This window comes from Strongylocentrotus purpuratus, unplaced genomic scaffold (genome assembly GCF_000002235.5).
Source record: "Strongylocentrotus purpuratus isolate Spur 01 unplaced genomic scaffold, Spur_5.0 spur5_scaffold_6, whole genome shotgun sequence".
Taxonomy (NCBI): Eukaryota; Metazoa; Echinodermata; class Echinoidea; order Camarodonta; family Strongylocentrotidae; genus Strongylocentrotus; species Strongylocentrotus purpuratus.
This window is the reverse complement of record NW_022145612.1, coordinates 25878331-25889985: the sequence shown is the minus strand read 5'-3', so window position 1 is coordinate 25889985 and position 11655 is coordinate 25878331. Positions and strand designations below refer to the sequence as shown.

Genomic DNA, 11655 nt, shown 5'->3' with positions numbered 1-11655 from the left:
AAATTTTGCAGCACTAGAATGAGGGTTCAAACAGCTGTTTTTTCAATATCCCTATCCAATCCATCTATATGCTTTGAAATTTGTGTAATTGACTGATTATTTACAGTTCCAATTTGTTCCGCATTACTGGAAAATAAGACTTAAATCAAATCTAATATCCCTCAGCAAAAGCGCATGTTGACAAAAACAATATATCTTATCGCAACCTGTGCCTCATCCAACAAATGAAGTTGTGGAACCAAAATGCAAAACTGCTGGAAATGTTTTCATCTATTAGTCATGTGACTAAAAGTAATGGAAATTATCATGGGGTAATTACAAGTCTGACGGCAATATCAGAATGTTGATTGACTTACGTAGGAGGTTTGTACTCATCAAATGCTCCATCATCCTTCAGTGGCGTGCTTTCAATGTCTTTGTTGAGCTGCTTCTCTTTGTCAGATACTAAAACGAAAAATTGAAGAAGAAAAATTGAGAAAATGATGAAAATAATTTGTGGCAAAAAACTATTTTAGAAGGATTCTGATTCATTATGATTATGGTCTTATTCATGCACTAGAGTAAATGAGCTGACATTGATCTGGGTATGCTTGATTTGAATAGGATCCGAAGTGATTTTGATATAGCTATGCTGCGTTTCCCATGTGTTTAGGGTAAACGGATTGTCAACGCAAAGGCCCAAGAAAATTTTGGACATGTTAAAAATGTCACATTTCCCACTGCGTTTCTACTCTGTTTTTCAACATCTAACCGGCATCGAGACAGAATCAAGGTGACATTGAAATTAAAATGCGAACTTTTAAAATTAAGAATGCATTTTAGGGTGGAAATGCATGGGAAACTCATGCATTTGAAAGATCGAGAAATGAACCGACATATAAATAAATGATGTGACCTAGGCATAAGCAAGGTTTCATGAATAATGGCCCCCAGTGCATAGTTATACCGTTGCACAACCTAATGAGAGAGAGAGAGAGAGAGAAAAGAACAGCGCTCAAACTCTTTGGAGGGATGAGTTGAGATAGCTATACCGGTACTTTCTGTTTTCAAGAGGCTGCTGTGACAGGGAAGGGGGTATATAAGGTGGGTTAGGTGGGGGTGCCTGCTGACTTACCATTGTATTTGCCTCCCTTCTGGCTCTTGATGATGCAGATGATGAGCAGGATGAGGATGAGAAGGATGATGATGCAGATGAGAATGATCATCCAGGTGCCCAAGACGAAACCACCGTCAGCCAACGCACCTGCACAGTTACAAAGATAATATTGAAATTATATCATCGTCATCACAATGCTGGGCAGAGTAATACTATCCTACATTATGTTTGATAGGAAGATATCAGGCTTTTTTAAACTTCAAAATTGTAATAATAAATTTAAAAACAAAATAGATGAAATGGAGAGGAAGAACAGGAGAAAACAATTGTTCTAGCTGAGAATTACACAAAGAAAAGGGTAGGGATAAGGTTTGAAAAAGTGGAGCTAGAGAGGAAGAAGCTCAGATAGAGAGGGAGAGGGATCGAGATCGAAAACGAGAGAGGGAGAATAAGAGGGGGGGGGGGGGGGTCAGTGAAAAATAAACAAACAAACAGAAAAGGAAAGAGGGGGAACATGGCAAATGAGCTAAGGGAAAAGAAAAACATATCTTCATGAATATCCTGCAGATTTACAAAATATTCATGTGAAAGATTGTCAACACTCTGACCATTCTATTTTCTACAGTACAACAAGCCAATGGAAGCAACTGGCACATGACACACATCTAGTTTACATAGTTATGCTACGGGGAGAAAAAGCCCAGCAACCTTCCACGCAGGTTGCGCAAACACAATTAGGTCCAACGTTTACCCCCCATCCTATGGTACACACTGATGTCTGTCAAAATTGCTACAGTTGAATTGGAAAAGAAAACCTCTCAAGAGCAACTCCGGGGACAATCCCGTACTGTTGCTAGGCGACACACCTGATGAAGTTTTGATGAGTAGTTTGTGCAATTGCGCTGATGTCGTAGGCAAACATTTCAATCCTAATTGGTTGAATGACTTTTGGAATGGCAAGATGAACTTGAAATTTCAATGGTATCTTACTTGAAAATACATTGCATGGCCAAACAATTGATTTACACAGTACACTCTTTTTCTATCGAGTCTGGCTGCAGTGTGTATTTATCAAGGATATATAGAAAACCTGTTCATACATTGAGATATTGTTTGCTTCATTTTTTCATATAATCCAAATAAGTCCAAACAACGCTGATCACAGAAAATCATACACTTTGAGGAAATACATTATCTCAAATTAAAATCCAATGTGCAATTTGCATCATATGAAAAACTTGCGAAGATACTGGATCTATATTTAATTTTTAAAATAAAATGTAAAAGCCCAGCAGTCCCATAATTTTAACCAACAGTAAATTAATGTTATTTATATAATGTCTCTCAGTTTAATGTTGCTATTAATCTGCTTGCAAATGGTAGAAACATGGTTTAGAAGGTAAAATCATCTGCAAGATATTATTTACCTGTGCCAGTTGTCTTGAATTCTGTTGTAGTACTGACTGTGCTGCCCTCTTGGTTTGTAACACGCAATCGTGCCTGGTAGGTCGTTGATGATTCCAGTCCGCTTACCATGATGAGGTCTTGGTCTAGAACGTCAGACTGTTCAGAGCTTGCAAACTCCCCTGTGTCGTCGGCTATTTAAAGAGAATTGAGAATACAGAGATAAATAAATGTGTGTTATTAAACATGACAATGATGATGATTTACAGTATTTGTATGGCGCCATATATCTGTTTAAAAAAACATTCAAAGGCATACCCCAATTTTATAAACGTGAGACAAGAAGTTGGATTACTGGATGGCCTTTCAGCTGTATTTGGCAATTGATACATGTTACCTGTTTATCATGTTGCAAAAAGAATACAAAAATGCGATATTGAACTATTAACATTGTTACCTCTATTTCTCTCACCCAGATATGGTTGTAAAATACATGGAATTAATTGTGTGTATCGTTCAATGTCACGGTTAATCAACATTCCATACTCCTATCCTTACCTTCACCTCACAACCCATAAACACAAAGCAAAGAATTCTTCATTTTCCTCTCAGCCCACACAACAAACATCAACAAAAACGCACTCATCATTGTCTATCTATCTAACCAATCTAAAGAAGCAACATTAAAGAGATATCATACTGGCGCTTCATTTATTCTATCCAAGTCTGATTCTGGAGAAATAAGGCAAGGATATTTTTTGATCTCCTCTCAAAGGTTGTCTGGAGGTTAGCGTGAATAAAAGACATCAACAATACCGTCTATTTTGTCCAAGCTGCCATTTTTTGGGGTCACATAAGAAGTAAGTCATTATTGATTCTTTGTGTAGATGTCGGCTTCAATAAACTTTGAGCCTAATTGGATTAAATGGCCCTGAACAAAATTGTTTGTGTGAGTAATTTATGACACTGTTTGTCATTAATTTTCATCTGCAAAGTATGGGTATTCAATTCCAAAATTCACAATGAAAAAAAAAGTACTACAGATAATGATACATAAAATCAAGAAATATAGTGGCAATAAAAAAGAATGTTTAATGGCCTCTATATGAACTTTAGTTTATCAAATTCACTGTCAACGAAATTTTCATCATCAAACGGTGTACACTTAACAAATTGATCATTGTGGGTCGGTTGAATTTCCGCTGCATTGCACTGTCTAATTATATGTGATTATAGTGAACCTTAACTTGTCTATAGGAAAGTGTAACAGATCATAAGTGCCATCCAAAATTATAATTTTTGTTGAGGCTTTAGAACTGCAAGTGTGACCATATTGTAAGCACACTAATCAAAATGTTAATAATGGGAGTGCATATGAACCAGCATTATTCCAAATTAGGGAAGAAAAAGAGGCTTATGTGGATACAAATAAGTTCATCATCGATACTGTTGACATATTATGCAGTACATACCATCATCAATAGAGATAATATCCTCATACAATTAATCATTATGTCCAGATAAGCACACTTTCATCACAGCACTTTATATTCATGATTTTTCCTCTACTGTATGCATATACTGCAAACAACTACAATATTTTGATAGAATTTTATAACACAGGTACCAGTATAAATCATGGAGAGAAAAAATGAATTGTAAATGTAAAACAATTGGCATGATCCATTTATTTTTAATTGAGCATGTCTGTGTTTGTTGGTATGTTTAAATTTAGTGAGTAAGTTTTGCTAATACTAGATAACAGTACAGCAACCTCCATGTGGTGGTAGGGGGGGGGGTAGCTGTGATTTTTCCAGATCCGTGAAGATAGACAGTCACATCACACTTGTTCACAGTAACCTAACAAAACAGTATATTATTCATTAACATGCAATTACATTTAAAAACATTAAGTAGACAGATGAAAGGCTAAAAACAAGTTAAACAAAATTATAAGCAAGAAAGGCAATCATTAAAAAAAATAGCACAATATTCATCAATCTTAAATCCTCATCATAATCATATATAATGCTCGCTATTTTTTCCCCTCTATTAACTCCATATGCGCATAGTTTCCTCTCAAAGATATTACAATGTGTCGCTTCATCCATCTATCTTTCGACAGTGAAAGCCATTCTTTTGTAACAATATCTATTTTGAGTGGAGCGCGGAGCAATTATGCCACGTTCAGCGAGGGCGATGGGGGTGGAGGGGGGGGGGGGGGTTAAGAAGGTAAGAACTGATCGGACCACCAATTAATCTTTGGAAACGATAACATCATATCATCATGTAATGAGACTAGTGATTGAAAGCCTACGCCAGACAAAAGGCATGGATTTCAACTGAATTAGATTCTATTCAATGTGTAATTAAGAAGAGGATGTGATGTGCGGGTCAAGAGCCAATGAGAAGATATGGGGCACCTAAGGTGTGTTCATACATCAAAGGATAACGTTAACGTTCTATGCCAATATCTTCCTTGAGACATTAGTGACTTTTAGATTTGCGTGGACTGATACGTTGTTGACGTCCATTCAAGGCAGTGCATTAAAAGGACGTCGATCGTAGCAATCCACGTTGTCGTTGTGCAAATCTAAAAGTCCCTATTGTTAGTTGAGAAACAGAAGGGTGTTAACTCTGTATTAAGGTATAGGACTTAATGTCTTTCTGACTCCTGACAGACAAAATGTTGCATAGATCTAGAACAGGCATATGCAGCTTTAGTGCCACATGTCAATAGATGTTGTGTACATATATCAACTCTGGTATTTCGCAATGTCTGAAGAGAGAAGGTGTTAACTCCATGTAAAATGGTTTTGGAATAAGGCCCTTCTGGTTTTTAGCAGACGATATATCAATTAAAAAATATGCAAACACATTGATTATCAGTGTTCTTTCAGCTCAAACAATGTCTACTTGAGATGTAAGTTAGTACAGGTAGAGTACTTGAACACCTTCATATGAACAGAGAGTCAGTGTCACTATGTGGGGGGATGTTTGAGCAGGTAATTATTTGATAAAGAGGATTGTGTACAGCTCGTGTTCAGGATAAACAGGCGGCCAATAAAGGCACTTCTCAATCAAAGAGAGGGATGCACTATTACAGGTCTCTTGAAAAGTAGGTCTGCCTTATGAGTACCGGTATGCTTTTAATTGCAGATCTGATGTCAACATCAGGGAGCATAGCATATTATGAATGCATGTCAAAATGTCTGCTTTTTTGTCTGTTGCTGGTCAGCTTTGTCTTTTTCTTTTCTATTCTTTTTTTTTTTGGGGGGGGGGGGGTATGGTAAGTAACTTAATGCTTATAACTTTTTCCCAGAACATCTTCTATCAACTCTCATGAGGGATAGAATCGAAGGACAATCCTTATAAATTACTTTGATGGCTTTACCCTTGCAAGATCAGTTTTACCAAGGTAAGCTTGATGTTTACAGCTTTCATTGTACCATACGGTATACCTCTATGATGCTTACACCCAACATGCAGAGCATTCATGCTTTACTAATGGCACCTAACATTGTATACAGTATGGAATGGCTGTGGTGCATTTATGTTCTTTGGCATTATACCAGCATCTAGTCACACTATCATGTACATGAATATAAATATACCATCATCTATATTACACCCTCTCCATACCCCCTTCATTTCCCTTCCCACTATTGTGTATGATCCCCAACTACGTATACCCCTAAGCTCAGCATCTAGGCCCACGATCATCTATAGATTAATCTATACCGACTGTACTTCTATCTCTTCATACACCATCTCAATGTTCCCCTTCTTCTTATCCCAAAGCTATGCAAGTGCAAGTATCTCAATCATCTATATACACACCACCATCTACACTTCCATTTTCATTACCACCATCACAATACCCCCTTCTCCATGCCCCCCCCCCCTCGCTCTTACCCCTAAGCACTGTACATGTCTCCCATGTTGAATTACAACCTTGGTTCATACCATGCATACCAACTGGATGAAACGATGGGGTGAGCTTCTCATAGTTATATGTCAGTGTATCTATCCAATGTGTTAGACAGGTCTAGATGTACTTTGCATGCCGAATGACCTACAGTTGAATATGTCATGTAACATGTCATAGCTTAATGCACATAAACAAACAATGATAGACCAATCTAATGGCTGTGTGATATTTGTTTGTCATATATTTGATTATTTCCTCATTGATCTTATTTCCTCATTGATACAGTTTTCACCAAGAATTAAAGCAGGGGGGGGGGGGGGGGTAGGCTCTATTAATCAAATCATAAATAGCTTGCCAACTTTGTCATCCACATTGTTGATGTGTAATTAGATAATCTAATATTAAAAATGTTAGGTTACACAACTGATTAATTTGATGTAAACAGCAAATATTCAATTGTCAGTGTACCACTAAATCCACATCAGCCTAAGATAGCCAAGAGAATTACTCAAGATGTCACATATGTACAATAATGTGCAACTCTACACACATTTCAATGATTTTCGTCCAACCTACTTGTAACCAATGATGATATTCTTTATATGCCATATTTTTCAAAACTATATTGTTTTTGTGAACTTTTGATACAGGAAATGCAACACATTTAAGGCATTTTATTGTCAGAATAATTAGTACTGCACCAATGAAGAAGGTCAAGAAATCCTGCTCAGTACAATCACATATTGACATTTGAGAGACAAAGAGGAGAGGAGAATTAGAACAAAGCAAATATCTGATATAAGCTACAAATTGGTGTCATCGTCGTTCCATCTGGCCTTATAATACCCCAAGACTAGATAACAGACGAGGAAGGCGTGTGTTCCTCCGAGGCTTGTCTGCGAGACAGATTGTTGAAATCACACGCCGGGAGCTCATCACATGGATAAACGAGTAATAAATGTTCCGCTCATGTTACAATTATACCCATTATCATTTCATCTCATATGCTGGCTGGCTGCTAAAAAATTGGTTGTTACTCTATTACTCCGCTCATAGCTATTTGTCTTTTCTTAATCGGTTTTGCCATTGGGCTGAAAATATGGGTCAGTCTCGTGATTATCGGCTGCATCAATAAACGGGGGTGTTAAATATCACAGGGTTTATTAGAATACAGACAAAAAAGTGGAGTGATTGTGCTTCTCTAGTTAAAGAAAAGAAGATTCACCCCACACAACAACTGGAAGACTATTCATGGTAAGCTTAACAGCATCTATACTCTAATGATGATGCTAGTGTTTAATGAAGTATACAATAATATGACCTACTAGCAATCTTACACCTCACCATCTGTTGGAAAATAAGATTGTGTTAATCACATTATATTACTCCAGACAAAGAGTAAGTGTTGTTACTATACAATGATTAACCCTCAACCTCAATCCTCTGACTTTCCTTTTTTCACAAAACTAACAGCCTCGCTTTTATGAATCCAACTTTCTAGTGAATAGCAATACAAATCTTTATTTCTATCATAAAAGGTGTTTGATTTACACTTGCATGTTAAGTGGGAAACATGTTAGTGCTAATCAAAGAACAAAATGACGCTCTCTGTCGAATCTACACGTATCGAACTTGAACTACAAAATTTTGTTTAAATCAGGCTACCTGCGTAACAGGAAATTGCTTACGTTTCCACTATTCTTGGAATTTTTGACAAGACAGTGCTGGGTAGATGAGTAGAGATGAGGATAAAGATTTGGTCCCAGGGGTAAATTCAAGATTCATACTCCAAACTGGTGTAGCAAAGTTTGTAACCCGATGCCGTTTTATAGCATTCATTTGTTTGCATGCCACAAGCTGAGCTATTGAGGCTCCTTTTTGACGCCGTGCATCAGCTCCTCGTACAGGCGCACACACCCAAGTCATCTAATATGTCCGCCCGCGGTCATCGTCATCATAATATCTTTGTGTCATAACAAACGACTGTCAGGCATGCATATGAAAGACCCGCACACACTCTAAAGCTAATTTAGTGAGCAATGCAAACTGGTGATCTCCAACCAACAAAGATCCATCACAGGTTCCATGTAGCCTTATGAACTACCCCTGATCACCCTCGTCCCGTGCCTGGTTTCAGGTATTTAAGAGCGATTAATGAAAGCAGCGGTCTGGAATGCATAGCCTACAGATATTGACACATATTTTAAATGAAAACTAAAACCTCAGCTGAACCTAATGGTGGACAAAATTGTCACTTGCAATGCTGCTACGGTATACAGTGCCTGTGACATTGAATGCATCTAGGTGAACATTTGCATTGTAGTAAAGTATTCAACATGAATTTCTCAATTTCACACATAATATCATAAAGTCCCCTAAAAAGATATTGTTTTCATTATAAACTGCCCCCTCCCCCCCTCCAACAATATCTCCCTTTTGCCAAGTACATGCACCGGTATCAAAACTCTTCATACAGATGTCAAGGCACCTTGTTATTACATTGCAGCTCTTTACATTGGCTATATGAACAGGGCAGAGATCTATATATGCCTGGACAAAATATGAGGGTCCCCTGCTATCACGTTCTCGAAGTGCCCTCCACAAAATGTTGTCTCAAGCGTTTCGGCTTGCCTCATTGATGCCGAGACACGACCTCCGACCTTTAGCAAGGATACTGGCTTCGTGGCAGCATACGATACTCTCTGCTGGAGTGGTGTAATGTTATCTCTCTTAAAGAGTGGATTAGGAGTAGGAAGGTGTTATGTAGTAGCTAATCCACAATGTCAAAGCCAATTTCTTTTGGCCGCTAAAGAATGGATGCTAAGAAAATGAGGAAGAGGAGAATGGGTATTGAAGGGTAAATGGAGAGGAACTGATTTGCGTAGGATAAACAAAGAAGCAAAAGATCAGATATTTTACTCTCTGAGGGACCTTTTGAATGATGTACTGAATAAGAAAAAATATATACATGTTCAAACAAGCAAGATCTATTGAAAGAAAAAACATAATTAGAAGAAATGAAGTCCGTTAAAAGGTTTCTAAACCTAAACTTTGATTATGGGATGAACAACTTTAAATGGTGTAAAACATACAATTTTAAACTCTTATACTAATCCATTGACTCCTAAACTCTCTCCAGTCTCAATTCCCTACTCTTATCTAGTTCCCAAAAGCAAGGTGTTAAAATGACCCAATCCAAGATTCTTAAATTCTTCCTATAGCTTGCGTCTAAACATAACCTCACTGATAAACAACACACACAAAAAAATACAAAAGTACATGTGAAATGTATAGATCAGCAGTGCCATATGCTTTCTACTGTAGATATGGAGTTACTAGTACTTTAACAAAAAATACACATCCTCCTAAAAACTGCAGAGATTTCACTCATGTTATGTAATCAACAATGCTGAACAACTGGTTTGCTGTTAAAGAATGCCTTTTCTTCTATCAAAGCAGATAAAGCAGATTATTTAATGCGTTTTCGAATAATGACGTCCTTGGCAAAACTAAAGTTGCAAAAAAATATACTGTATTGTCTGGCAAGAGCTAGAAAGGGCATTCACTAAGTCACAGTACATGAGATAATACCCTCCTGGCTCTTAGCAGACATTTTTTTCTTTTAAAGATTTTAACTTATTTTGATCAACTTTGGCAGTTACACCCCCCCCCCAATAAAAAAAAGAGGAAATAAAAAAGGAGAGAGAGAAGCTCAATATCCTTAACATGATGTCTGATAAAAAGACGGATTAAAAATGCAATAGACCTTTGAAATCTAGTAAGGCCTAGATCCAGTAAATTACATAGATGGCACATAACACATCACATTGCTATATAGATACGCTGAATTAAATTATCGGAAGAAGCAATAATCAAAAGTAGCATGGGGTTGACGCATCGGTCACACGCAATGCGTGTTGCCACGACGATTCAAATGATCTATATCGAAGGCACCGCCGCGGCTCCTTCGGTCATTGGGCACAAAATTAAAAGGCACTGAGCGCAGTGCAAATGATGTGTGTATACATGAGTTTTATATGTACACATGCATAGGAAGGAAATGGCTCAAATTTAGTCAGCTGGAAGAGAATGATGTAGCCATGATGCTTCATATGATCACATCAATAAAAATATTGTATGTACATCATTTTTGCTGCATGAAAAAAAAAGAAGGCTAATTCAAGTCAAGTTAACAAAAGTCAGTATGTTTTCTATATTATTTGAAGCTGTTAAGGTCTCATAAAATCAATGTATTGAAGAGTGCATGCGCATTATTGCTCATGACACACCATAGCCAAGCATCTTTAAGGGATGATGAAATTGTTCACAATTTAGACAATCATCTTTTCACGTTCAACACAAGAGCATCAATCGCTAAGATAATGATATCACCATCTGCATACAAGAGCTTAATTTCTCAATGTGTTTCTAACCTCAGATGGGAAAACAAAATTAAGAGGTATGTACTTTTTAACACTGCCTTGAGTTGAGCAGGTCATTAAAATCTTATCAGTAACCTTATTGTGTGTTTTCAACGCACTGTACTTGCTTTCCCAGGTGAACAAATTCCTTCTATGAATTTAACAGACAATATAACACCCTCAAAGAAATAATCTAAAACGGCTGATCATGTTCAACATAATAAAGATATTAATTGGCTTATGATCTTTATGCCTTTAAATTATCTGTCCTGTGAATGAACAATATTCCTTTGAAACGTTGCATTTGACCAACAAATCCTGAATCCATAAGTGATAGCAAACACCACCCGCAGTGCAGGCCATCCCTGGAGTACAGATGTGCCTCCGACATCAACGTCACAAGACGTCTGGTATCTATTCATCACAACAGCACACTTTAAAGCAATGGTGGAAGACAAGCCAAAACCGGTAGCTAAGACTCGCCATCCATCTAAATCCGCCTCAATTTGGATCAAGAGTTTCACCCATGTTGGCTTGGTTTTTGCCCATTTGCTGTGATTTGGTTTCTAACCAGAGACAGGTGACTTTGAAAATGACTTTCTGATGGACATGGTGACCCTGCAATGCAGGACCTGTCTTGCTTTACTTTCTGGATAACCCATACTTGCATTTTCCCAATTAGGTGATTGATGCCGTCCTGATTTGTCATTACTTAAGCCTTTTTCCCCCTCCTCTTATCCTTAATGCAGGATTTTTGGAGCTTTCAATAATAATCACCATATAATTTTCAGACCTCTTTCATG

The 11655-nt window shown here is 37.4% G+C and overlaps 1 protein-coding gene across 5 annotated transcripts in view; it reads right to left on the bottom strand.

Annotated features, from left to right (window-relative positions):
* Positions 1 to 11655, bottom strand: part of LOC579742 (neuronal cell adhesion molecule) — a 164958-nt gene that overhangs the window by 5386 nt on the left and 147917 nt on the right. For all 5 annotated transcript variants that reach the window (XM_030972696.1, XM_030972701.1, XM_030972700.1 and 2 more), the window contains 3 exons: positions 2524 to 2694; positions 1115 to 1243; positions 357 to 444 (listed from right to left, as the gene is read on the bottom strand). In XM_030972696.1, the coding sequence (XP_030828556.1) occupies positions 357 to 444; positions 1115 to 1243; positions 2524 to 2694 (388 nt within the window). The remainder of the gene's footprint in view (positions 1 to 356; positions 445 to 1114; positions 1244 to 2523; positions 2695 to 11655) is intronic.